The sequence below is a fragment of the Chiroxiphia lanceolata genome, chromosome 7 (genome assembly GCF_009829145.1).
Source record: "Chiroxiphia lanceolata isolate bChiLan1 chromosome 7, bChiLan1.pri, whole genome shotgun sequence".
Taxonomy (NCBI): domain Eukaryota; kingdom Metazoa; phylum Chordata; class Aves; order Passeriformes; family Pipridae; genus Chiroxiphia; species Chiroxiphia lanceolata.
The window spans coordinates 7,851,164-7,875,204 of record NC_045643.1 but is presented as its reverse complement, the minus strand read 5'-3'; the positions used below and the strand labels follow the sequence as shown (position 1 = coordinate 7,875,204).

Sequence of the window (24,041 nt, the reverse complement as noted above, 5' to 3'; positions counted from 1 at the left end):
CCTGAGGACAAACATCTTGTTGATCCTTGTAGCTTGACACAAAGAACTCAGCCACGGTTTTTCACTCATATGAGAAGGGGGGAGGGGAAAGATCATTGCTAGACAGCTCTTTGAACCTCAAGAATGGTCCAAACAGGCTTCTTCTCTCCTCTGGGTTACGTTATGTAATGTTATTGACACTGTTATCCTGGTAGTCCTGGCTTCCCCATCGATTCAGTCCAAGGTATATGCTGAAGAACACAGACTGCACACTCAGCACCCATCCCAAGGATATGAGCACACGTGGAGGAATGGAACATACCCAGATTTCCTCCTGACACAGCCAGGACATGGTGAGGGATTGCAGCCAACACCCCTGGGCACCACTACCCTGCAGGGTATAGGCAGCTGATACAATAATTACAGGACACTTCTCTGCCTCGACATCCTTCTAAAGACTGACACTCTTCAAACATAAAAGACAAGGCAAAAATGTGGTTACTTAGAGAGGAAAAAAAAGCAAATCAGTGTTATGAAGAGGAAGCATCATTAAAACTTTTCTAAGAACAGCTACAAAGAGGTTTTTCTCTTTATATTGCTATTTATATTGCAAAGGAAGTTTTCCTTGCACATGTTGTAAAAAGATCCAACAAATTGGTTTTCCACAAACTGGAAAAGGAGCATGAGAAGACATGTGTTGTTGAAGACAGACCAATATTAATTATGTACATGTGTTCAGAGAGGCAGGTTTTTGAGGCAGGTTCCTTCACACATTCACACATTGTACAGGACTCCTGTGTCAAGTGCTTCATGATTTACTCATGGCAACTGCCAGATGGGAGCTGGATATCTCCATGAAACGACACTGACTAAGACACGGGAGGGTATTAAAACAGAAACGCTGCAGATCCCAATGACAAATTTTCCAGGAGGTTTGCCTGATGCAGGCAGTTTGGGAGAGGAACCTGCTCTCGTGTGCCCTCCCTTTCCTGGGCCCGAACCGAGGGATGCAGCGCTGGGCACATCTCGGGAATAGCTGCTGTGAGGGAGGGACCACTGGGGCCTTCCCACCCATGGAAACGCATCCAACCTCTGATGCCTGAACTAAAAGACACACATTTCAGCTCAAGCCACACTGCTCCTGTACTTCCCACCGACCGACACGTTACCACTGTGATCCGTGGGCAGGCTCCGTATTTTCTGTGTGTGGGCCCCATCACTGATGCAGCCCTTGTACCCCTTCGCACCGAGTGCGACACCCCAGCGACAGCCGCGGTGCTGCACACCCTCAGGAAAACCGGGAACAAAACCTCCATAAACCCCATGGCTCCCGCCCCACAGACGTCTGGAGCTGCACCCAGACCGCCCCCTCACACAGCCGCCTTCCTCAGGGGTCCAGCAACTGAGGCAGCTCTCTGGTGTATGGGGGTGGGAAGGCAACAAGCTGCAGATAAAACCCTGCGGTCTCTCGAGTTTACCCCAAACCACACGAGCCGTCCGCAGTTCCTGGTTCTCGCTGCGAGAGGCGGGGCCGCTCCCACCCGGCGCTCGCTGCTCCCGGGGCCTGGCGCGGCCTCGGCCCAGGCCCGGCTCAGCCTCGGGGGAGGCGGCGGCGCTTCCCCACCGTCCCGGGCGGCCCCGCGGCTGCGCCACCTGCGCGCCCGCCCCGCTCCCGCTGCCGTGGGCGGTGCGGGCGGCCTGGCCCGGCCCCTGCGCTGCCCCCGGCCGGCCCTGCCCAGGGCACCGCGGGCTCTACCTGTGCCCGGCGCCCCGCGCTCCGCTCCGGCTCCGCGGGGCTGCGGAAAGGTGGGACTGCCCGGGGGGCGGAGGGAGGGACGGGCAGCCGGGGCCGCGGAGAAGGCCACGGGCACGGCCGGGCCGGGGCAGCGGCGGGGCCGGGAGGGGAGCGATGGCAGGGAAAACACCCGAGCTGCCCCTCGGGTCGGGCGGGAATGGTGAGGGGAGATGGGAAGGGACGGTGGGTCACGCCAGGATGTCTCTCTAGGTACGAGCTCGGCGGGCGCTGCATCCCCAGGAGGGAGGAAGGGCCTCGCGTCGCCCATCCCAGGTAACGTGTCCCCTGCGCGGTTCGAATGCCCTGCGACAAGGATTGATTAATGTCGGCACCGCCCCGGCTCGCTTTCGGGTTCATCGCGTCTGGTTTTATTCTACCGCGGTTAATGCTGCGAAATACTCGGGTATTTTGTGTTTATTTTATACTCTCTGCAGCACTAAACCGGTGTCAGAAACAAACTTCCTACCAAAATCAAGCTGCTTTTGCTGGTTAAACGGTGCTTTTGTAGTCTGATTCAGATGAATGTTAAAAAATATCTCCTTCCCAGTCCCATAAATGAATATACATAGTCCTACAAATCATGTGAGGATGAAGTAAGCAGTGGTTTGTTTGTTGGGTTTTTTTTAAATTGTCATTACAGATTTTACTACAACAGGATGAGAGTGTCACCATCCCTAAGTTCTGTCAATTTTTTTACTAAATCAGCATATGAAATTGTTCTGTGTGTCTGCATGTGTCTGTTGCTTAGAAACTTTTGAACCCGTGCTCTGGTTTCAGCCACATTTGAAAGATGGAAATGTCTGTCTGAGAAATAACAGATGGGTGAGGGAGGAATATGTGAAATCTGCACTCAACTGCAAGAAAAATAGGCATGAATTAGTCCTTGGTTGTTCTTTCTAGCAGTAGGTGGCTGGGCAACTGGTATATGCAGAATTCTTTACTAACCATTACATGAACAAGAAACAGGAGGAAAATTGATATGGGATGTGGAGAAGAACTCTGGATATTGTCACGGATGGAGATTAATTCAGAAGATGAAAGTTATAAGCTTGGTTTCTTACAGGTTTGCAACTTCAGCCTCTAACAGCACAGCTTACAATTTTTTTTTAAATGTTCCTTCTGTAACAGGCTTGTAAGTTTTATTTGTTTGCTCTTTTTTTGAACAAACAGTTCCTAACTGCCCCTCTGCATTGACTTCTGTATGAACCATAGTTTGAAGATCTTGAGGTACATCTTGGTTTATGCACTGTGTTCTTTCAAAACAACCTATTCCCACATTTGAAAATGGCATGTGTTAAGTACTCCTCTGTAACAGTAGTCTCAGCCTTCAAACAGATCTGTTTTATAGGGTAAAAATGAATGTAGGAGTTGCCCACAGCGAGGTGAATCCAAACACTCGGGTGATGAACAGTCGTGGAATGTGGCTGACATACGCGCTCGGGGTGGGCATGCTGCACATTGTCCTGCTCAGCATTCCCTTCTTTAGCGTCCCCGTTGCCTGGACTTTAACAAATGTGATTCACAACCTGGTGAGTAACCACTCGTGCAACAGAATTTGAAAAGTTGCTCATGTGTATTCATTTTCAGTACCTGGGGAAGAGGACGTTAGCCAGTCTGTGTGGATAATGAAATCCTGCTGGCCAAAACAGCACCTCTGCTTGGCTTAGCCACAGATGATTGGCTGTTTGGGAACGGAGGAGTGATAGTTGATCACTTTTGATTTAGGCATGAAAGACGTGAAATATTTCTTCCATAGTTATGTATTCTTCTAAAAGGCATTTAATTAAGCTAGAAGGTTGCAAACATAAAGTCATCATGCTGACCAACTTTTACAGTGTTCTGTATATTGTTAGAGAGCTGTGCTGAATCAATAAAACATCACATTTTTAATTCTTGGGCATTATCTATTGATTTTTCTACCTAAATCTGATAGTAGTCCAAAATGTTTACTTTCAGCACCTTACCTCTTTTCTTGGACAGAAATATTTGTGTTCTGTTTCTTCTGGCTTTGATTTCTGGCCAAGCTAGGTAAACTGTAGCTCAGAATGACTTCAGCACACAAGGTTGTAACTATATATGAAGTAAGAGAAATCTTGTTTGCCAGCAGTGGGAAAAACTGGGCTACTTTGACCCAAGCCCTGAAACCATTTGTTATTCAGTGGATCATGATTTGCATGATGACTTTTGTATGCAAAAGGTTTTGGAAGCTGATCTTGAGAATCTTTCTGCTCCTCTCTCCATTTTGTTATAATCACTTAAAGTAATGCAACTATGTATATTGGTCCTCAGTGCTTAGAGAAAAGAGGGCCATAATCCAGCAATTTACATCATACTTGAGGTTTGCTAACTCACCTTTCTCAGATTAACAGCAAAGAAGTCTTGACAAAAAGATAGTTCCTTCCTCATTTACAACAGTAATAGTTCACTGTAAAGACTGAGGATGGATAATATCCTCTTGAGTCATGTAAAATTTTATTTTTAGTTGAGCTTTTTGTAGATAGGTTTAAAACTAGTGGTGGAATTGTGTCATTAGAGCATTTTGTATGTTATCTGTGACACCATCAGACATGTCAGACATTTAAGATGTTGGCAGAGAAAAGTATTACTAAATATTTCCCACATACCTTAATGAATTCATTGCAAGTAGCTGTAATGACAACAGGGATGAGAGCATGCACTGACAAGTAGTTTGGTAGTGGAACACTAGAAGATAAGTATAAATTGCACTTTTTGGATATTTCAGCATTTAAGCACTTCTTTTGGAAACAAATCCTTGAATGGTTTGACAAAGGAAAAAGAATCTTGTATTTCCATTAATGGAAAACTCTTCGTTTACCTTGAAAGCATTTTTGGTGGTCCTTTCTGCAAGTACCAGCATGAAATAAAATGTGTAGTAAGCATTTGGATCTGTCCTAAAAGCCTCTTTTTGGTTATTAAAATGGAGACACTGCAAACATCATGAATCCAAAAATTAATTAAACAAATCGGTTGTCTTAGGTTCATAGGCCTCTAGTCTGGAGACTGTTCCAAAAGAAGTGGAATGAGACATGAAGTGACTTGCTGAAATTTCACCTCCATGTGATCTTGTTTCTGTATAAAGCTTTCTGTAAAACTTTTTGTATGTGCATAAGGCAGTCTGTGATATTTTCTGTTAGAGCCTCTTGCTTGGAGTTGGTGTGCTCTCTTTGATAGAAAACAAATGTTTTTTAGAACTGGAAAAGGGCATGCTCCTCCCCTATGTGAAACCAGCAGGCCCAAACTGATCTTTCAGATCAGCCCAGGCATGGCATGATCCCATCAAACAGGAACAGGAACGTAGAAAGTCCAGAGTGGTTAAGGAGAGGCAGCAAAGAGATGGACAGATGGTATTCAACAGATTGCTGTAGTCAGCTTCTAGGGATTTGAAGGTGGTGGGGGGCTGAGAAAGCTTTCTGAAGGTCTTGTAATATTGGCAGTATTTGTAGGTAGATGTTTGCTTTGTGCAGACTCTACCTCATCACTCATTTAACACTGTGGTAAAATAAATCAGCCGCCCCAAACTTGTTACAGTGCTTGTTAAAATTCTATTGATTTCATGGAATTTTTGCCATCTAATGTAGAGGGCAAGGGAGTGGATCAGATGTCACACAGATTTTGGCTTTAGCTCTGACTGTGCCACTCACTGCACAGTCTTGGGCAAATCACTTCTTTGTCTCTTCCTTGCTCCTCAGTCATTTTGTTACAGGCCAGCAGCTCTTCTGGGTGAGAATTCACGTATATTCTTTTTTTTACAATGCATTGAACAATGTAACAATTATAAAAAAAATATAGCTAAAAGTGCCTCTGTATTCACTTTTTATTTTCCCCAGGGAATGTATGTGTTTTTGCATGCAGTAAAGGGAACTCCTTTTGAAACACCTGATCAGGGGAAAGCTAGGCTACTAACACACTGGGAACAACTGGATTATGGAGTACAGTTCACATCTTCAAGAAAGTTCTTCACAATCTCTCCTATAATTCTGTGAGTTCAAAACCGTATTATGGATGAATTGAATCATAAAACCATGATTTCAAAAGCTGCAACATAATGGGTCACAGTTTACATTCTGAAAGCATTTTCTCTCTTTTCTTGCTTGATTGTTTGTTAATTTACTTCTACATCACAGAGGTAGGGAGTACATATTTATAGGCCATGTGATCAACAATCTTTCTTCCTGCTGCTGTTGACACTCCACACATTGAAGTCAAAGTTTGTAAACAGTTATTAATGGGGCAGGTTTTAAAGATTAGAAATGTTGTGAGGAAAACTTACTGGTAACTCTTGAAGTTCTTTAAGAGATTGTGAAGTCATAAATATTGAATATCTTAAGCAATTGTCTTTGTAACAGCATTTATTAACCCTTTTGCAACTTCTGAGTTTGGAGGAGTGTGTCAGTCGTCACTGCATGGGGTCCAGTGTCAGTTTGGCTTTGTACCTACTGTCTTCTGTTTACACTAGTTCTGTAAATGGCTTAGAAATTCTACACACATCTCTGTTGACAAAAGTAGGGTTGAGTAACTAAAGGAAATCAAATATGTATTAAATGTCCAACTCTAAAAGTCTTTCTGTTTTTCCCTAAAGAAAGTTGTCTACTCGCATGGCAGAGTGAGGGGGAGAGGCACGATCCTGTGTAATGTTTAGAGAGTTGGTCCATAAAAGATAAAACCTGAAAAAAATATATGTAATTCCTCAAAGAAAATTTTCAAGGATAGCTCCCCACTTTGCAGCAGGAGTTTTGTATTCCTAACACTAGTGTATGGTTCTCTTTATGCACTACTAATGTATAAGTAGCTGAATAACATCTCTGTTTTGCTGGGGAAAAAAACCGAAACCCCAACAATCTGATTGCCTCATTCTATGATGAGGATGAAATTACAGGCTCAAAGCATAAGCAGTTGGTAGTGAATTGGGTTTTCTGAGGCATATTTCCTTATTCTAGATGAACAGGTTGTGAACTAGCTTTAAAGAAAAATGTGCTGGAAACATCTGTCAGATGGGAAGCACTTTAAAATCACGCCAGTCACAGGTGTGCTCAGCATAAATAATTTTTGCACTGAAAAATGTCGAATGCTTTGTCACTGAGTTTGCTAGGGTAGCAGAACTGCAAATATTTTGGTAGCAGATCTTACACTATTTAAAATCTGAATCATAAATCAGACTTGTAGCTGCAGAAGTCAGACTCAAATGGGCAGGGAGAAGTGGGGAAGGAAAATAGTGGTGGTTAGTTGCTTTTTAACACCTTGAGAAGTATGGGAAGAAGAGACTTAGACCATAATTTTGCTGTAGATATTCTAGAACCTCAGGTGAGATAATTAATACAGGAATAGGTCAGTAAAATCTGACTGATTACTAGAGCACTTTTTTCAACTCTGCTTTGTTTGTTTATTTTTTAGACCAGGGTGCCATCAGCTAAGCTTGCTCCTTTTTCTCCTGCAGGTACTTCCTGACGAGTTTCTACACCAAGTATGATCCAACACACTTTATCCTGAACACAGCCTCTCTCCTGACCGTGCTCATCCCCAAGCTGCCGCAGCTGCATGGCGTTCGGATCTTTGGCATCAATAAATACTAAGGAGAAGGTTCCACACTGGCCGCCCCTGACATGGCTCCTGCTGCTCCCTGGGTGAAGGAAACGAGTGGTCTGCTGTGCCCAGTGTCTCGTCATAGTCAGTGAGAGATGCCTTTACATCTGAGATACAATTCCTGCTTCCTGCAGCATTGTCTGGGATGAAAGTCGAGTTTATAAGAAGCTGCCTTCGAATACTTAAATGTGAATTGGAAACCTGTAGAAGAGAGATTTCCATGAAGAGCTGGGCAGGCCCAGCTCTAAAGCCTAATCCCCACTAAGACTCTACAGTGTGGCTGAGCAAGAGATTTGTAAAGAAAGGTGCACGTAACAGCTGAAATGGAGAGCAGTGTTTCACAAATGCCCATTATCCATAATGCAGATGGTAACTTTACATATGAATCCAGGATCCTCAATGCTAGGGACTGGTGAGGCTGCATTCTTAGGTTAAGTGAAAGTAGCTAGTTCCTGCTGTATGGATTGTAGGTGGTTGTGCTTGTTATTGCATTGTAAAAGTTTGTCTCACAGTAAGTACTGTGACAGTGAGCATAAACTGATGGTGTAATTCCTGCCTTCTCTGTTCTTGTGATTTATTTTTTTTTGTCACAATGACTGAAGAAAGTCCTTAACTGCCAGCTCAGGGGATTTCCACATCAACTTGATTGCTCGGTTCATGTATGCTTTGGAAAATTGCCTCTGTTGTGTTATTTTCATTTTGCTTAGCAGGACACTGACTTTTCTATGTGTAAAAGGGACATCCTGAAAAATTGGAATTTCTTTTTAGGTGTGGACTTTCGACTATTTTCTCTGATATTGGCTGATGGGGTTTTTTTCAGTAGCTGAGAGGCCTGTGATGGGGTTGGGAAAGAGTTGCTGGTGGTGTAGAAGCAGCTCTGTTACAGCTGTGTCAGAGCATATAAAGGAAACTGGGTGGGTTGTAAGTTAGAATAGAAGCTGAACTAGAAGTAGGTGAGTAGGCAAATCACATGGACTAACTGTATGCTTTTGCAGAAAAAGATAACTTGCATGTCTTGGAAATGTGGAGGAATGCTGTGTTTTAGGGGTACTGTGTAGTACGGGGTATTCTTGTATGTAATCAGCTCTGGAATTAGAGTGAAGAAGGTACATCTACAGCTCTGAGCACTTATTTCTCTGTCTTGGAAAAAGGATGAATTTTGAAGTCTGCCGTTTGTCAGCCAAAACTGGCTCAGATTTAACAGAAGACTCCATTTAAGACTTGATTTACATTTTGGTTGCAGTGACAGCCAGTGAGCTGGAAAAAAAAAAATTAAAAATAAAAATAAAAAAAAGACAAGCCCACAGTGGCGTACTTCTTTTCTTGCTAAGGAAATTTTCTGATTATTTACTTTACCGATAAAGGTACTGTGAAGAAATGGCAATGAGTTATGAATTTTCTTTAGTAATTAGTTCTTTGCGTTATTTGGATAGGACGCAGTAACTGATTTTTAAGTAGTGCCCATCACAAGGCTGTGCTGCCTTTGACGGTCACTGCCTTGTACAAGTGGCAGGGACTTTAAGACACGGACCGACCTTAAGGAACGCAGGTCAGGGGGCGGGGACGCCTCCGAGCGGCCGGACAAAACCCTTGGATTAAGGAATTGCAGCTCGGCGGCTGCGCCGTGCCCGGGAAGCGCCGCCCTGTGACCCGGCGGGGCGGAGCCGAGCGCCGGGGAGAGCGGGGGGCGGCAGCGGCGACAGGTCGCGACAGGGGACAGTGCAGGGGCGCCGAGACACGGGCGGAGAGGCCGAGGAGCGGCCCCGGAGGTGCCGCCGGGCGGGAGGAGCATCCTCCGGGGATCGGGGCGAGCCCGTGGCCCTGGAGCGGCGGAGAGCACGGAGCTGCCCGGGCAGCGGCGCGGACACACCGCGGTGCTGCTGCGGGGGCTCGGTCCCGCCCGTAGGGCTGCCAGAAGCACCACACACAACCAGCTTGGTGAGGAACTCTGCCCTCTTTAAGGTAAAACAAGAGGTTAGCTCCCAGCTGGTTTTTTTCTTAGTGCCTTAAATGTGATGTGTGGCCATTCATAACTGTGAAAGTAATGCCACCTCTTCAGAAAATCAGAGCAGCGCACATGCTTGAAAACCCTCCAGTAGTAATGAACTGTACAGTTCTCTTCTAGACATAACTGCCAGGTAGATTTTTAACAATGAACAGTATTGCCAAAAGCCTTTTGAAATCGGTTAAACACGGCCAAGCTGCGTGGCTGAGAAGCAGCTCATCTCGCCCTGGAAAGCAGTGCTCTCGGAGGCTGGTTTTGGGAATAGAGACGAGCTGTGACGACACGGGTGCTGCTGTGGTGGATGATGCCGGCTGTGTCCTGGGAGAAGCCCTGCACTGTCAGAAGGAAGTCCATTTACAGTAAGAATATACTTCTCTGAAGGCTTTTGCCTAAATAACTTTTACTGGTATTATTACTTGCAATATCATCCATAAAAATCTTCCCTGCTCCATAAAAATCAGTAAGAAGTGGGTAAGTGGGAAGCCATATCCCTTGGGTCACAATACTTACTGCTTGAGATAGTACTAAGGGGGAAGAAAGAAATGTTGTGCATTTCAAAAGTTTCTTTTAGTATTTTCAAGTTTCTTTTAGTATTTTCTTTCAGAGGGGGACAGATTAACTCTCTAGCTTGAAGTAAAGATGAAATCGTTGTTACTGTTAAGACCACCAAATGTCTCAGTGTTTTTAAGTGAAAATAAATATAAGCATTGGTGGCTAGGAACCTGAACTAATAAGCGAGGGGACGTGAACATGATATTACATTGTTTTGGAACAGTGTTGAGATGCATTTAAGAAGTATCTGTACCAAAAAGGGCAGGTTACATCATTTTCTGACATCCTAGTGATAATTTTGCTCTCTTCAGTGCCCTTTACACTAAACAAGGCATTTCAGAATCCACTAAGGAGACAGGCAGGATATGGCAAGGTTAAGAGGTGCCTGAAAACTATTTTTACGCCATTCTATCTGTTATGAAACACCAATGGATTGTAATTCTTTGGTTTTACTAGAACAGGTGGAATAATTCCTGTGGTGGCACAGCAGCTTCACAGAGAAAACATCAAGCAAGTGGTAGAAGAGGCGCTTCGTGTCAGTGGCATTTCTGTACCTGAGCTTGCAGCTGTTGCAACTACAGTGAAACCTGGACTTGCTCTAAGCCTTGGGGTGGGGCTGGAGTACAGCCTGGCCTTGGTGAACAGGCACCAGAAGCCGTTCATACCCATCCATCACATGGAGGCTCACGCGCTGACCGTCAGGCTCACACATCACCTGGACTTTCCCTTCTTGGTTCTTTTGGTCTCTGGAGGCCACTGTATCTTGGCAGTAGCACAAGGAGTGTCAGATTTCCTTCTGCTCGGACAGTCCATAGATATTGCACCAGGTGACATGCTGGATAAGGTAATATTTCCTGACATAAGTAAACCTAGTTTTTTCTTTTTTTTATTGCATTTATACTACATAATGGTAGTATTATCATCAGCCCAAGAGTAGTAATCCAGTGTAATATGAGCTTCACTTAACAGGGTTTTTTTCTATTTTGAACAGACACAAGAGTCTGTTAAAAATGTACACATAACATCAATTGTAACATATGTACATTGATTATACTTTTAGTTAACAGGCAGCCTAACAACTGAAACTGGCGTTGGAAGTTTCATTGACACCGATTATACAAACAAGTTGTATGAATTTGAGAAGATTGACAGTGCTATTTTAAAGGATGCTGTCAGGTTTAAAACAATACAAATTAAAACATTTCATACTAGTTTTATTGCTTTACAGTTTGAAAAGCGTGGTTTGGCTTTCAGAATCTTAAGTTTTCTGGGTCACTGAATACAGTCTGTAAAGTTGGTCACTTAGAGTTTTGTTCTCAAACACAGAGTTTTAAACAGTATTTGTGCATACTAAGTAAAAAATGGGAGAGCCAGAAAGGGGACCATCTAAAGTTGAAACCAACTTTATTCCTGTATATGTGGTAGTATAGTATGGCAGTCTGTGTTTCCTGTAGCTTGAAAATGGGAGTAATTAATGTGTCCTGCAAAATTTGTTGATCCTCATGTTTGCCCAAATTGTTCTAGAATTGCATTTCTAAATATTCCAGGGAAAAAAAATCCAGCTGGTGTTACATCTTGTGCTTACTGTGCCCTGTTTGTAATTTCACATTGGATTGGATTTTGTGGTGTCCGGATTTATTCCATGGTCTCCTATACAGTGGTGCAGTTACAGGAAGAACTGATTTCAAGTCTGTTGTTTATTATCTCCTCAGGTGGCAAGAAGACTGTCTTTAAGAAAGCACCCAGAGTGCCACAGCATGGCTGGGGGGCAGGCGATAGAGCACGTGGCTCAGACTGGAAACCAGGAACAGCTCGTGTTCCGACTGCCCATGAACCAGTATCGGAACTGCAACTTCTCTTTTTCTGGACTTCTGAACCTTGTCAATAATGCCATTGCACAAAAAGAAAAAGAAGAAGGTATTTTTAAACAGTCAGGTATAAACCATTTTTTTGATGACCCAGACTTAGGAAAACCCCTTTGACCGTACATTTTTGTAGGTATTGAGGAAGGTGAGATCCTGTCCTGCGTTGGGGATGTTGCTGCTGCCGTCCAGCACGCGGTGGCTGTTCACATCATCCAGCGCACCTACCGGGCCATGCTGTTCTGCACCAAAAATAGCATCTTACCACCAAAAAATGCAGCCTTGGTGGGTATGCTTCTTCTTCCTTTTTTCTATTTGACTATGTAACATCATTTGAAGATGCAGATGCCTTGTTGTACTTCCTGCCTTGACAGGTGAGGAAGATCTCAGTATGCATTACATTGTTAAAATACCAGGATTGAAGTAATAGTGATATAAATATTTACAATGAAGTCCTTCATAGTTGGGTTTTAAGCTAGAAAGGTATTTTCTTAGCATCTAATTTAACCTCCCATAACACCTTAGGCCACATAATTTGACCTTTTGCTCCTCAATACTGATGGCTGTTGTAGCTCCAGTGGAACCATAGACTGGTTTGGGTTGGAAGGGACCTTTAAGATCATCTAGTTCCAACCTTCCTTCCACTAGCCTGACATGCTTTTATTCAGGAATGTCTTTTAGCATAACGAGCTCACTTAGCATACTCTTTTCTGATATGTTTTAATCTTCAAATGCGTTATTTATTGCTGTCTTCAGAACTGATAACCTCTTTTTTAAACAGGATGCTAGCTGAGTGTGACCCATCAGTACTTTTGAGTTAATGCCTTTTTTTGTCACTGCTGTCAGGTTGTATCAGGAGGAGTTGCAAGTAATCAGTATATCCGAAAAGGTTTACAGAATTTGGCAGAAGCAAATGATTTTGCTTTACTGTGTCCTCCTCCAAGACTGTGCACTGATAACGGTGTTATGATTGCATGGTAAGAGTTGTTTCTCTTTGCATGTGCTTCTGTAATGTTCTTTAAAAGCTGACATCAGAGTGAAGAACTTCTGTTCGTGGGGACTGAACCACGTGCCATATTCAGAAAGAGTTATGACAAATATTTTATGTAATTGCTTTCTTGCCCAGGAATGGCATTGAAAGGTTACGTGCAGGACTTGGTGTTCTACACGGGACCGATGGCATCCGCTACGAACCCAAGTAAGTGACTGCTCAGTCACAGTCTGTTCCCTGTGGTCAGTGAAAGGGGAAGGAGGTTACACTAAAAAGTGGCAGAAGCTGCTGAGGAACATCTTTGCAACGCTTATAAAAAGTTACTGTTCAACGTAGTTGTGACATACAAATGATCATTTATGTTTGGTTTGGCTCAGAAACTTAAATTACCGTAGATCATAACAGTTCTGGGTGTTTCCCCACTATCACTGTGGTACAGGAAAACTGGAGCCAGTTAAGCTGCAGTACTCTCCCTTAGCTTCTCAGTCACCCCAGGCATAAGTCAACATGCTCCAAGTCCAACTGTGTATTCATAATGAGCAATCAATTAAAAAAAGAATTTAACATATATCATCTGATAATACTTTTTTTTTTAACTGATAATACTGATTTTTTTTAACAACCAGTTAGGTAATGCTTGCTCTATGGATTTAAATAGATCTTATACTTAAGGCCAAACAAAATTCTAATATTTCAAAAGTACCAGCTGGTCTTAAACTTGGGCTTTTTTTCAGGTTTTTTTTCCCTTTCCATTTTCAGGAAAACAGACTTGGACGGTCTCAGTACAAAAAAAAAATTGTATTATAATTTTCACATGAAAAATTATAAGATACTCTTCTTCAAAAATAACTTGCTGTATACATATCAGTGAATAAAATACTAAGTTTCACTTGCTGTAGAAAATGCATTATTTAAGATTATCATAGAAAGAGATACCTGTAGATTTCTAGTGCATCTTGCATTCATCAGTTGCATGTAAAGCAGTTTAGTTGCAAATCAACTAAAATCAGAATCTAACAACATCCCTAAAAGATGACTTTGAAACCACAACTGTGTTTCCCGAGTTTGGAATCGCTAGAAATGCAAATATTTCTTCAGTGTAAAGATGTTTCTAAGTACAGCTTCAGGCAGACCATTTTAATGGTGCAGGGAACGTGCAGAAATACTGTAATTGTAAAAAGGGTCTGTGAAGCTGTACATCTGTGTGATATGGCAATGATGTTATTTTTAACAGATACATAATTTTATTTTCTAGAGCTCCCCTTGGAATTGATATTTCCAAAAGAGTTGAAGAAGATTCCATCAAGGTGCCAAAATTAAAACAGATACGATGGCTGGCATCTTAAAAAGTAACTTAGTAAATGCAAATATAAATTGTTCAATAAAAACTGTTTCAATGCTGTTATGTTTACTGACAGTACTTCGTTTACCAGTGTTGAAAATCACCTGTCAGAGAAACAAATGCTGTGTCCTATCACCAGAGTGATTCCAGTTACTATTCCACAACTAAACGTTCCTGGTATTAAAACAACTGAAAAAAAAATTAAAAGTGCACTTTCTAATAAATAGGAACTTATGCAAATGAAAATGCCTCCATTGTTTACACTTCATAACTTATAATAAATCCATATATTTATTATATATATAACTTACCAATATATGATTCATATAAAGTTTATAATTGACTCTACATGTTAAAAAAAATCCTGACTTCCATGATTGCAGAGAACAGTTGATTGCACAGATTTTCAAACACATCCAACAGAGGTGTTTGCTGTGCCAGTGCAGCTGAATTTCAGCAGTACCCAGTTTTCTGCTGCTGGTGTAAGAAGCCTGTTCTTCCTTACACAAAATTAAAACTTGGGGTATAGAGACAGTGCCTTTTAGATTTCTCTTTTTTTTATACAGAAGTTCATTAAAGCTAATCACAATGCAATCCTTCCATACACAATTAGAAAGACAAGCTAACTCAAGCTTTTCTTCAGAGGCAGTCCATTCATATTGCTATTTCAACCCCATGGTTGCATCCACATACCCACCCAGAGTGCCTTTTTTTTTTTTTTTTCAAGGGAGACCTTTTTTTGATTTGTTTAAAAGAGATCTTCATTGAAGGACACAATTAAAAGCAAAAGTGGCAGAGCTAAAGCTAAAAAGAGACAGAGCAAGCTAGGGAGTTAACAATGGACTAAGAAGAGCCTGGAGGGAACTTCCCAGTTTCTCTGGGAACATAGGGAGCCCCAGGCTGGGGACTGCCAACCAACCCATCCCTGCAGAACTGGCCACAGTTCTGGGAGGTTGTACAGGATGGCCCCAAAACACCCAGGGGATGTGTGTGATATCTGTTTTCTGATGTCTGATGATGCCTGGAGGGCGGATCTCCCAAGAGCTAACAAGACCCCAGACCCTCAGCTCTTTTTGGCTCTGGCAGCCCAGGCCAGCTCCTCACCATGCCCTCCCTTCCACAACCATAACCCAAACCTTCTTCTAAAGCACAGCTGCAGCACTAGCCCTGTTCTACCACGAAGCAATGTACTGAATTCAATATATGTGACAAATTGGACAGACTCGACATTTTGGCAACACTGATATCAGGAAGGGTGGGAAAGCCAACTTCTGGCTATCTTCTCTTCCCCAAAGCCCAGTATTCCCTTCCCTCCAGGGGTGAATTCATAGTGAGTCTCTAGTAAAAGTACACATCTACATGTATTAGCTTGATGATTAATAATAATAATGTCCAAGTGTGTAAAAAAACCAGACCAAACATCCTAAGAAAACTCCAAAGATTTACTGCATGTGCAAACAGACTAGATATATCTCAAGACGTAGTTCTACAATTCACCTACTGAAAATAACTTCAGCCTGCTGCACGTGTCAGATGCTTTTTCCCTGTGGCTCTCCAGTTTTGCAATCCGAGATCCAAACTGTACAGCCCTTTTTGGCAGAACAGTGGAGGCTGTGAGGCCCAACTCCTGGGCTGCAAGGCGCAGGAGCAGTTTCTCACCAACTCCTCGAGGAAGAGTCAAGTCAGCTTTTTCTGAGACAGGCAGAGAATTGAGGAATGAAACAACATCTTCATCAAGAAAAGGAAACCTGAAAGAAAGATACGCGTGGGGGAAAGACCTTTTAAAAATTTCATACGAGTGGTTTTGGTTTTCCCTTTTACCACATGCAAAGATTTCAGAGTCTGTATCAATTCCTAACTATAGATGTACCTTAAATCTTAGTATAACAGTACTGAGACAGTTCTCCAAAGCAGTTACACTGTCCTGGAGAAAGAAACCCCATAATATATCATGTTTACACTCAGGAGCCTGAAGTTTTCAAAAGTCAACCAAAGAGAACAGTAAAAACAAGGATCAGAAATGGTGTGTTTATACAGAAGAAAAATCACGAAGAACATCAGAAACTACAACAGAAGGGCAAGACAAATCTTTAAGTAACACTTCTCAAGATGACTCCTAAGTATTTAAAACTACTGTGTGAAGCTACACTGTAACTTTGAAACAAAAATATTTACACAACAAATTCTGACACTGTTCTGAATTCCAGGCATTCATACCTAATCCCATGCATGATTAACAGCATTGCCTGTCCACCACTGCAACTGCTCTTGTGCTACACTGAAAATGTGCAACTAAGAACAGATTTGGAAAAACGCTGGCACTAAGATCACAGGAAAAAACCCTTCATGCACCCGAGTGCCCTCTGCTACTGGACAACAACTAGGGAATTTTTTGCAAGTTTGTGGTAGCATGAAGGAAGTAAACACAAATAAAAGGATTTTTTAACTATTCAGACTTAACACCAGGAAATGCAGTGGATATTGTCATGGCATGGACAAGAATACCCAGCTTTTACATTATGTTGTCGTTCTCCAAAGTCAATCCCCAGACGACCACAGAAGAACACCTCAAAGTTGTGCACAAGAGTGTTCCACTTAAAATGATAAACCGTACTTGATTTTTCCTATTTCATCTTTTGCTGCTTCTTAAAACTTCTAGATGGAAGTCAAGTTACTAAATTTCCTTAAGTAACTCTTCCACAGTACTACAGGCTACCTTTTTAAAAACAAAACCAAAAAACTCCACAACACAATACACCACGTTAGCAAAATTGCGACAGAACTAGAGAATAAAACACACAGAAGTTTCAATTAAGCCTTTTGTTGGAGTGTTAGAAACTGCATCTAACCTGCAAAACCAGTTTTGCTTCATGTTAAAACAATAATACCTGGCTTCTTTTCCGTGATCACCGATAATCCTGTCATCTCTACCCAGATTTCTGGAAGCAATGCGACCTAACTCCATTTCAAGTTCTTTATTCAGACCCTCTAAGCCGTATTTCTGGAAGCAAACACGATGTCGAGAATACCCAGCAAGCTGTTCATCTGCTCCAATTCCTGTAAGCACAATCTAAGGAAACAGAATACAACAAATCTTAGTATCTGGGCAAGTTAATATGTAACAATCTTAAATGTTTAACTACGTTTTAAGGATATTCATTTTAATACACATCCTCTAAAGGTATTACTTATCACAATGGGATCTGCCTTACACATTTACAAAGTCTGAAACAACTTCCAATAAAAATCACTGGAAACTTGCAATAGGCTCACAATCAGACCTAAAAGTACACACAAACATTTCTACTGATGCAAGGAAAAAACATCAGAATAACGTCCTATGCACCACAAATACACCAGTAACCTTTGAAGAATGTCTTTGTTAGTTTCTATTACAATAAACAGCATTTGTTAAACACCAGCCTTTATAAAAAAAATTTGTTTCCAAAGACCATGTCGTATTTTCTAAATAGTTATCTGAATGTACACCCAGATTAATTTACCAGATACTGGGTTAGTACATTGCATTACACTAAATGAAAATGGCTCATAATGTTCTGTCTCCTCAGTAAGGACAAAAACAACTACCACATCTGGCCCACTGCTGTGCCTTCAACAGCAATTCACTATAAAAGTGGAAGTCTTTTAACAAACAGTCAAGTGTGTTTTACTAATCTGATACCAGTTAGTGGCCAACTAAATTTTTACCAACACAGCAGTACATAACTGATGGGAAAATGACACTTTTGCTTTATGTTTTATTAACCCATGACCCATTTCAACACATTCTAGACCTAGGATGAATTTGTATGTTTTGCAAATCTGAGATGCACATCCTTAAGTAGATCTGCCAACTGTATCAACTGTGTTCTACAGTAGTAGTTTTTAAGCAAACTACTGTGTTTGTTGGGGTTTCTGTTGTTGGTGGATTTCTTATGGTTTTAGGATCTAGCAATTATTAGAAAAGTAACAGCAGCCTCAAAAAGCAGAGGTGGTGGTTGGCTTGTAAATTCCTGAAATTAAACAGTTCATTCTTCCCTCCGAAAACCATCAGAAATAGGGAAGGGAGAAATCAGAATCAAATTCCCAAGAAAATCACCTAGTTACCAAAAATATTTTACTTCATACTACATACATGAAGATAAGTTACAAAAAGGAAAGAGGTAGTTTCTGTATTTCTGTCATTCAGATTCTAATGACAAAAGATGCCAAGATCTTTTCTGCCTTTGCTATTTGCTATTTTATCACATCAATAGCATGCCTAAATAAGAAGATATTTTGACAAGCGGTGGGATGCTGGTACAAAACAATATTACTTAATAATTCACTAACATTTATCTCTAAATTTGTTAACACAGTTTGGACTGAATAGCTGTTACCCACTATTGGAACTGAAATGCTGAAAATTATAGATGATGGTTATTATTTTTTTCCTAGTCATGTTGTTGCTTATCCAAGTTCACTGGAAAGCCATACACATTACATGACAAAAGAACTGAATGCAGCTTTTAACTCTAGAATTACAAAAAGATTATAATTACAGAACTATTCTACAATCTGTCACTGAATTTCAGAAACCTTATGAATAGCAAAGATACCACCTGATTTCTAAGAATCAACAGAACTGTTTTTACATTCATAAGTCATAACTTATGTTTTACAAACATAAGGCAGAAAATAAACAAACAAAAAAATCAGTACCTTTGCAGGGCTTTTATATGGTTTCAGTTCTCCTTGGCTACTAATAAAACCCTCCCCTCTGGAAGCAAACCAAATTGCACAGCCAATGCTGTCATCCAAGACTGTGTCCAGCGGATAGATTAAGTGATTAATGCGCTGTTTTCTCATCTTTTTCAATTCCTCTAGTGTAACATTAATTTCCACAAAGTTCCAGGTTCTTGAAGGGTTAATGGCTTCTAATTCCTTCAGTCCTGCCCTACCAGTGATTCTGTCAGGAACATCAAAGCAAGATAAATGAGCACCACTTTTAGCATGAAGATCTTGGCAGGTTTCTTGAGGACAAAGCAAATCAAGCTGTACTTCATGGCTGGGATGTCTTTTAGTGGCACCCTTGTGCTTAGCTTGTTCTTTCATCATGAAAGCTACGTTGAGAAGATCAATTGGCTCCTCCAAAGGCACATGTTTATCAGCAAGGGCTGCAATAACCATAGAATCAACGCCACCAGAAAAGAGCACTGCAACATGTGCTTTCTTATGAGACATGCTTGGAAATTCTCTGGTTTCCTGATCTGGATCTCTAAAGAGACATAAAACTCGTCTCTTGACTGCTTCATTTAAAACATCAATAAACTGACACACCAATTTTTTCTTGTGTTCCTCTGTGAGAAATCCTTGGAGGGTTTCTACAGAAACCACATGGATGATGTTGCTACTGTTCGTGCCTGGACATTCACCTGAAGCTTCAGAAATTGCTGTATTTAAGGGGATAACTGGTGCTCTGAGACATAGCTTTGATTCATTCACCACAAGATGTATGTGGCTTGGCAAATCTTTTGACACTTGGTCAAGAACATTAATGAACGTTTCTTCTGCTGCTTTCTCTGTGTACCAGTACTTCCATGGAAACAATGTTAAAGACAAAGATTTAGTTGTTGCACAAGCTTTGAGATCAATTTTGAAAATTCCAGATGCTGGGACTTCTTGCCATTGGTTGCCTAGTTCAGAATAACCACTTACAGATGTGAGACAGAAAGCACTGTCAGCCTCAGGACTGAACTGCCAAAGCAAACTACGACGACCAAAATAATCTCTACCAAACCACAAACTGTGTCTAGATGCCTGGTAATAAATAAAAGACCAGGGACCCTGGAGTGATGAAAAGAGTGACAAAATGTCCTCTTCACTCCTGCATAACGCGAGATGATGGAACATTACTTGAGTGTCATTGTCTAGATCTCCCACATGCACTCCATTGAAAACTTCTCCATTCCAAAGAAAAACATTGTTATTGGCATCTTCTAGAGGCTGAGGAGTCACCAGTCCCCTCAAGTGAAGTACATGGCCAGAAAACAGACATTTGTAAGAGAGATCTGACACGGTTTTTATCAACTGTTGGCTACTGTCTGGTCCTCTTCTTCTCAGACAGTGGAGTGTGTCTTCGCTAAGGAAATCAGGGATAGCACGTTGGCTACACAAAGTAACAACACAACAAATACCACACATTGCGACTCGGAATTCACATGAACTATTTCTTCATTTTAGCTTTTTCTGAATTTTCCATCTCCTGCTGTGCCTTCTTTAATTCATCTAATGTATCTGTGTAAGAGAGTATTATACAAATAATCAGTTTCATAAACAGAAAAGTTTCTATCTAAGAAATAAGTAGCCACTTGTTCAATGAAATTCTAATTAACCAAAGTGCTGTGTTTGTATTCCATCATTACTATAGCTCACTGTAGCTTATTCCTCTTAATTGCACAAAGTTGATAAATTTTGTCTCCCAAAGAAAACCACATTACCACAGGCCAAGTATTGCCTATCCTATCAGTATGACTTATATATTTGTAGTAAGAAAAGGGGATTGTTGAATAAAATGTCAACACTATTAACCCAAATCAAAGGAAAGAAAATGAAAGTAGCAATTGTTCAATACAGAAAATAAAATCTATACTTCTAAGTTTGTAAATTTCTAATGTTTCTTCCACCATCACCTCTATTATCCATTCTCCTATCTTCATAATCCCACAGACCCATTCTTTCAACTAAAGATTTCTAACTTAACCTCCGGTTTAAACTTGTTATTTTCTTTCTCCTCATCCTGTGCAATTTTAAATTTTTTTTAAGGGACACAGTGCTGTACAGCTGCCCAAAGGGCACTGATAATAATGACTCCTCTGTGGAGCAGATGTTCTCCATCTTTATCTTCAGCACTTGCTCTTTCATCACATCCATATCAAGTGAAAACATTTTCACATTTATCCAGTCCAGAAAAACAAGCAGGTGTCTGAAGTTTGTTTCGTATTTGACATACAGCTGTCAGTTTTTCATTTTAATATACAGCTTTTAAATATTCAATCATTTGATTTACTTTTCCACTGCAAACTTACTTTTACATTGAGACAGCGTTTCTGTTCGGTCCACAAGGAAGAATATGTTGCTGTTGGGTTGCTGCTTATAAACTCTCTGCAAAACAAAAACCACGCTTTAAGTGGTTTGTTTCTGCAAAACAAAACCACGTATTAAGTCACAGCAACAGACTGTGAACCACACTGCAGCAGAAGCTGGTGTGGGTCTACCAAGATAAGCCTTCACTTTAATGCCAGAAGTACAAGTTGTGCCCTAACAACACCAATATTCAGAAACATTTAATGATCAACTCATGACTTCTGCATTTCTCTTTTCTAATTTAAACACGTGCACAGAAAAAGTAAGAATACCTCACAAAGTCTTCTGATGGACTCAAACATCTCACTGAAATAACTCAGATACTGCACAAGGGTACAGAACCAAATCATTGGCAGGACAAGTTATTGTGAGGACAGCAGACCACATGTGTATTAAAATCTGCATTAAAACAAATTAAAGACAGCATGCTCTGGTTTTGTTTCCCCTCTTGTCTCTATGCTTATTTCTCCTCTAAAACAAAACAGTGAAAAGCAAATTTGTAAATACTTACCCTGTTCTTCTTCAAATTAGAAAGCTCATCTACTACAACCTTCTGCTCTTTAATCTGAAAGATGAAAGATGCACTTTAATTATTAAAAATAAACCACTGTGTTATAATCCTAGTGGTGAACATTCTTACCGATATTTTAAGACAGCTACATGCTGCTGTTCTCCAAATGAACCACTGAAGACAAAGTAAATATAAAAATGAAATACTTAAAGTAACTGCTCTAGAAACAGGTTATCTTGCATGCACTGGTATTTCTCCTCCCCCCAAAAGCAAATCGTTACTGGGAAGCCAGAGTACCTCTAGCTATTTATTATCAGAGAGCACATTTTTCTCCCCCAGGAGAAAACATGTACACAACTAATACAACATCAAATAACTTCAGAAAACAAATTTAGCATAATATCAAGAATACACTTTATAATCACAGGTATGCTCCAGATTCAAAATGCAATTAATGAAAATCCAAATACACTAAAACTGTATTAAGAGCAATGGGAGCCTTTCTCTTACTCTGGATTTTTGCATTAACTTCCTTAGTGGGATTTTCCACTCAATGCTGCACTGACAGATGTGGCAGGTTTTCCCATTTTCTTTTACGACAGCTCTGAATGGTAAAAAGCAATAAGAAGGACTGTCATAAAAGCCAAAAACTGGAATAAAATCTGGTCAGAGGACACAACGTTTTTTGATAGAAGCAAACAATATGGTTTGAGGGTTTTTTCCTTTGTGTCTCCTGGAATTGGTGGCACAGTGGGAAGCTACTGCAGAGGGACGTTAGCCAAACTGAATATGGCACACTGAAAGTACAACTTCTCCAGCAGCTACATCAACAGGCAAAACAGCACTGCCATCCTTAGCTAAGGACTAAACCATCAACCTGCAGCTCTGTTATGTCCCAGCTTTGTAGCTTCCCAGGCAATCAAAAACACCACTGGCTCTATACATTATGGCCATACAGAAGTTGTTTTTTCACAGAATCATAGAATGTTAAGGGGTTGGAATGGATATTAAAAACCTGCTATGGGCAGGGACACCCCCCACTAAGCCAGGTTGCTCAGAGCCCTATCCAACTTGGTTTTGAACACTACCAGGGTTGTGGCAACCACAGCCTCTGTGGGCAGCCTGTGCCAGTGTCTCACCACCCTCACAGTAAGGAATTTCTTCTTAATATCTAACCTAGAGCTTCCCTCTTTCCAATTGTACCCATTACTTCTTGTCCTATCACTACAGTTCCTGATGGAGAGCCCCTCTCTGGCTTCCCTGTAGGCCCCTTCAGATACTGGAAGGTTGCAATGAGCTTTCTTTTGAGGGAAAGCAGTTCCATGGGGCTTGATAGATTCCATAGTGGGCACCAGGGAAGAGGGAGTGAATTCACAGGAGCACCAAGCTCTGTGGCTGGAATCTCTTGGGACTTTTCGGGCAGACAAGGATGAAGTTGGTACTACAGAGAAGCCATATGGGGAAGTCATATGAGAAGCAGCTGAGGGCACTTGGTCTGTTCAGCCTGGAGGAGACACAGGGGAGACCCCACTGCAGCTACAACTTCCTCGTGAGGGGAAGAGGAGGGGCAGGCACTGAACTCTGTGGTGACCAGCGACAGGACCCGAGGGAATGGCCTGAAGTTGTGTCAGGGGAGGTTTAGATGGATATTAGAAAGAGATTCTTCCCCCAGAGGGTGGTTGGGCACTGAACAGTCTCCCCAGGGCAGTGGGCACAGCCCCAAGCTTGACAGAATTCAAGGAGTGTTTGGATGATACTCTCGGGCACATGGTGTGACTCTTGGGGATGGTCCTGTGCAGGGCCAGGAGTTGGACTCTGATGATCCTTGTGGGGCCCCTCGAACTCACGAGATTCTGTGATTCTATGAGAAAACCCTCACTGCGCCTCACCTGACACTTCAATCTCCGCTCGGAGCAGTAGGACCCAACGTGACAACCCGAGAAGCTTCCAGCGAGGCGACACGGGCTGGCTACACGCGGGGCGCTCCCGAGGCCCGACAGCACAGCCCCAGGCACAGGATGCCCGGCCCCCGGCGGCCCCCGCCCTCCTCCCCCTCAGGCTGCTCGCACCCGGGGCGACCGGCCCGGCCCCCGCAGGACAGGGCTCACCTGCCGGCTCAGCTCCTCCCTGTGGCGCAGCGCCGCGCTCTCCCCGTCCTCCTGCCGCGGCGGGCGGCCCGACATCCCCCCGGCGGGCACGGGGCGCTCACACCCGACAGCGGCGACAGCGGCGACAGCCCCACGCGCTCCGAGCCCCGGCGGCCGCGGCCGGTCCCGAC

The 24,041-nt window shown here is 42.1% G+C and overlaps 5 protein-coding genes across 14 annotated transcripts in view; 2 read left to right on the top strand and 3 right to left on the bottom strand.

Annotated features, from left to right (window-relative positions):
• Positions 1–1,753, bottom strand: part of PMS1 (PMS1 homolog 1, mismatch repair system component) — a 44,976-nt gene extending 43,223 nt beyond the window's left edge. The window contains exons 1-2 of one of the 5 annotated variants that reach the window (XM_032693948.1): positions 1,458–1,579; positions 302–445 (exon numbers count right to left, since the gene is read on the bottom strand). The gene's annotated coding sequence lies outside the window, so the exon portion shown is untranslated. Of the gene's footprint in view, positions 1–301; positions 446–1,436; positions 1,588–1,735 lie in introns of those variants that run through there. The other 4 variants (XM_032693944.1, XM_032693947.1, XM_032693945.1 and 1 more) reach the window with 4 other exon arrangements.
• Positions 1,686–8,681, top strand: ORMDL1 (ORMDL sphingolipid biosynthesis regulator 1). Of its 5 annotated transcripts, none has more exons than XM_032693958.1 (5): positions 1,686–1,785; positions 1,985–2,047; positions 3,110–3,303; positions 5,623–5,774; positions 7,230–8,681. In XM_032693958.1, the coding sequence occupies exons 3-5, from the start codon at positions 3,130–3,132 to the stop codon at positions 7,363–7,365; spliced, it is 462 nt and encodes a 153-aa protein (XP_032549849.1). In that variant the 5' UTR covers positions 1,686–1,785; positions 1,985–2,047; positions 3,110–3,129; the 3' UTR covers positions 7,366–8,681. The 5 variants fall into 5 exon arrangements, with proteins under 5 accessions (XP_032549849.1, XP_032549848.1, XP_032549845.1 ...); XM_032693957.1 differs by having other exon boundaries at positions 1,687–1,785; positions 3,123–3,303; XM_032693954.1 differs by lacking the exon at positions 1,686–1,785 and having other exon boundaries at positions 1,900–2,047.
• A 464-nt stretch (positions 8,682–9,145) lies between these two features.
• OSGEPL1 (O-sialoglycoprotein endopeptidase like 1) lies at positions 9,146–14,187 on the top strand. Of its 2 annotated transcripts, XM_032693950.1 has the most exons (8): positions 9,146–9,337; positions 9,490–9,739; positions 10,389–10,776; positions 11,645–11,849; positions 11,931–12,079; positions 12,641–12,771; positions 12,921–12,992; positions 14,041–14,187. In XM_032693950.1, exons 2-8 carry the CDS (start codon positions 9,528–9,530, stop codon positions 14,129–14,131), a joined length of 1,248 nt encoding a protein of 415 aa, XP_032549841.1. In that variant the 5' UTR covers positions 9,146–9,337; positions 9,490–9,527; the 3' UTR covers positions 14,132–14,187. The 2 variants fall into 2 exon arrangements, with proteins under 2 accessions (XP_032549841.1, XP_032549842.1); XM_032693951.1 differs by having other exon boundaries at positions 9,146–9,739; positions 10,394–10,776.
• Positions 14,188–15,555: 1,368 nt separating this feature from the next.
• ASNSD1 (asparagine synthetase domain containing 1) lies at positions 15,556–20,335 on the bottom strand. Its single transcript, XM_032693949.1, has 3 exons — positions 18,829–20,335; positions 17,016–17,197; positions 15,556–15,875 (listed from the first exon to the last, which is right to left on the bottom strand). The coding sequence occupies exons 1-3, from the start codon at positions 20,308–20,310 to the stop codon at positions 15,614–15,616; spliced, it is 1,926 nt and encodes a 641-aa protein (XP_032549840.1). The 5' UTR covers positions 20,311–20,335; the 3' UTR covers positions 15,556–15,613.
• On the bottom strand, positions 15,556–24,037 carry ASDURF (ASNSD1 upstream reading frame). Its single transcript, XM_032693959.1, has 6 exons — positions 23,872–24,037; positions 21,764–21,817; positions 21,195–21,270; positions 18,829–20,403; positions 17,016–17,197; positions 15,556–15,875 (listed from the first exon to the last, which is right to left on the bottom strand). The coding sequence occupies exons 1-4, from the start codon at positions 23,944–23,946 to the stop codon at positions 20,333–20,335; spliced, it is 276 nt and encodes a 91-aa protein (XP_032549850.1). The 5' UTR covers positions 23,947–24,037; the 3' UTR covers positions 15,556–15,875; positions 17,016–17,197; positions 18,829–20,332.
• Positions 24,038–24,041: the final 4 nt, after the last annotated feature.

Excerpts from the sequence above, each read along its gene's own strand:
- ORMDL1 (XM_032693954.1), top strand. The coding sequence starts at position 1,945 with ATGGGAAGGGACGGTGGGTCACGCCAGGATGTCTCTCTAGGTACGAGC. Across the intron at positions 3,304-5,622 it reads CAAATGTGATTCACAACCTG|GGAATGTATGTGTTTTTGCA; the intron begins GTGAGTAACCAC and ends TATTTTCCCCAG. Across the intron at positions 5,775-7,229 it reads ACAATCTCTCCTATAATTCT|GTACTTCCTGACGAGTTTCT; the intron begins GTGAGTTCAAAA and ends TTTCTCCTGCAG.
- OSGEPL1 (XM_032693950.1), top strand. The coding sequence starts at position 9,528 with ATGAACAGTATTGCCAAAAGCCTTTTGAAATCGGTTAAACACGGCCAA. Across the intron at positions 11,850-11,930 it reads ACAAAAAGAAAAAGAAGAAG|GTATTGAGGAAGGTGAGATC; the intron begins GTATTTTTAAAC and ends ACATTTTTGTAG. Across the intron at positions 12,772-12,920 it reads AACGGTGTTATGATTGCATG|GAATGGCATTGAAAGGTTAC; the intron begins GTAAGAGTTGTT and ends TTTCTTGCCCAG.
- ASNSD1 (XM_032693949.1), bottom strand. The coding sequence starts at position 20,310 with ATGTGTGGTATTTGTTGTGTTGTTACTTTGTGTAGCCAACGTGCTATC. Across the intron at positions 17,198-18,828 it reads CATATAAAAGCCCTGCAAAG|ATTGTGCTTACAGGAATTGG; the intron begins GTACTGATTTTT and ends CTGTTTCCTTAG. Across the intron at positions 15,876-17,015 it reads GATCACGGAAAAGAAGCCAG|GTTTCCTTTTCTTGATGAAG; the intron begins GTATTATTGTTT and ends TCTTTCTTTCAG.
- ASDURF (XM_032693959.1), bottom strand. The coding sequence starts at position 23,946 with ATGTCGGGCCGCCCGCCGCGGCAGGAGGACGGGGAGAGCGCGGCGCTG. Across the intron at positions 21,271-21,763 it reads CTAATTTGAAGAAGAACAGG|AGAGTTTATAAGCAGCAACC; the intron begins GTAAGTATTTAC and ends TTTGTTTTGCAG. Across the intron at positions 20,404-21,194 it reads AACGCTGTCTCAATGTAAAA|ATACATTAGATGAATTAAAG; the intron begins GTAAGTTTGCAG and ends TCTCTTACACAG.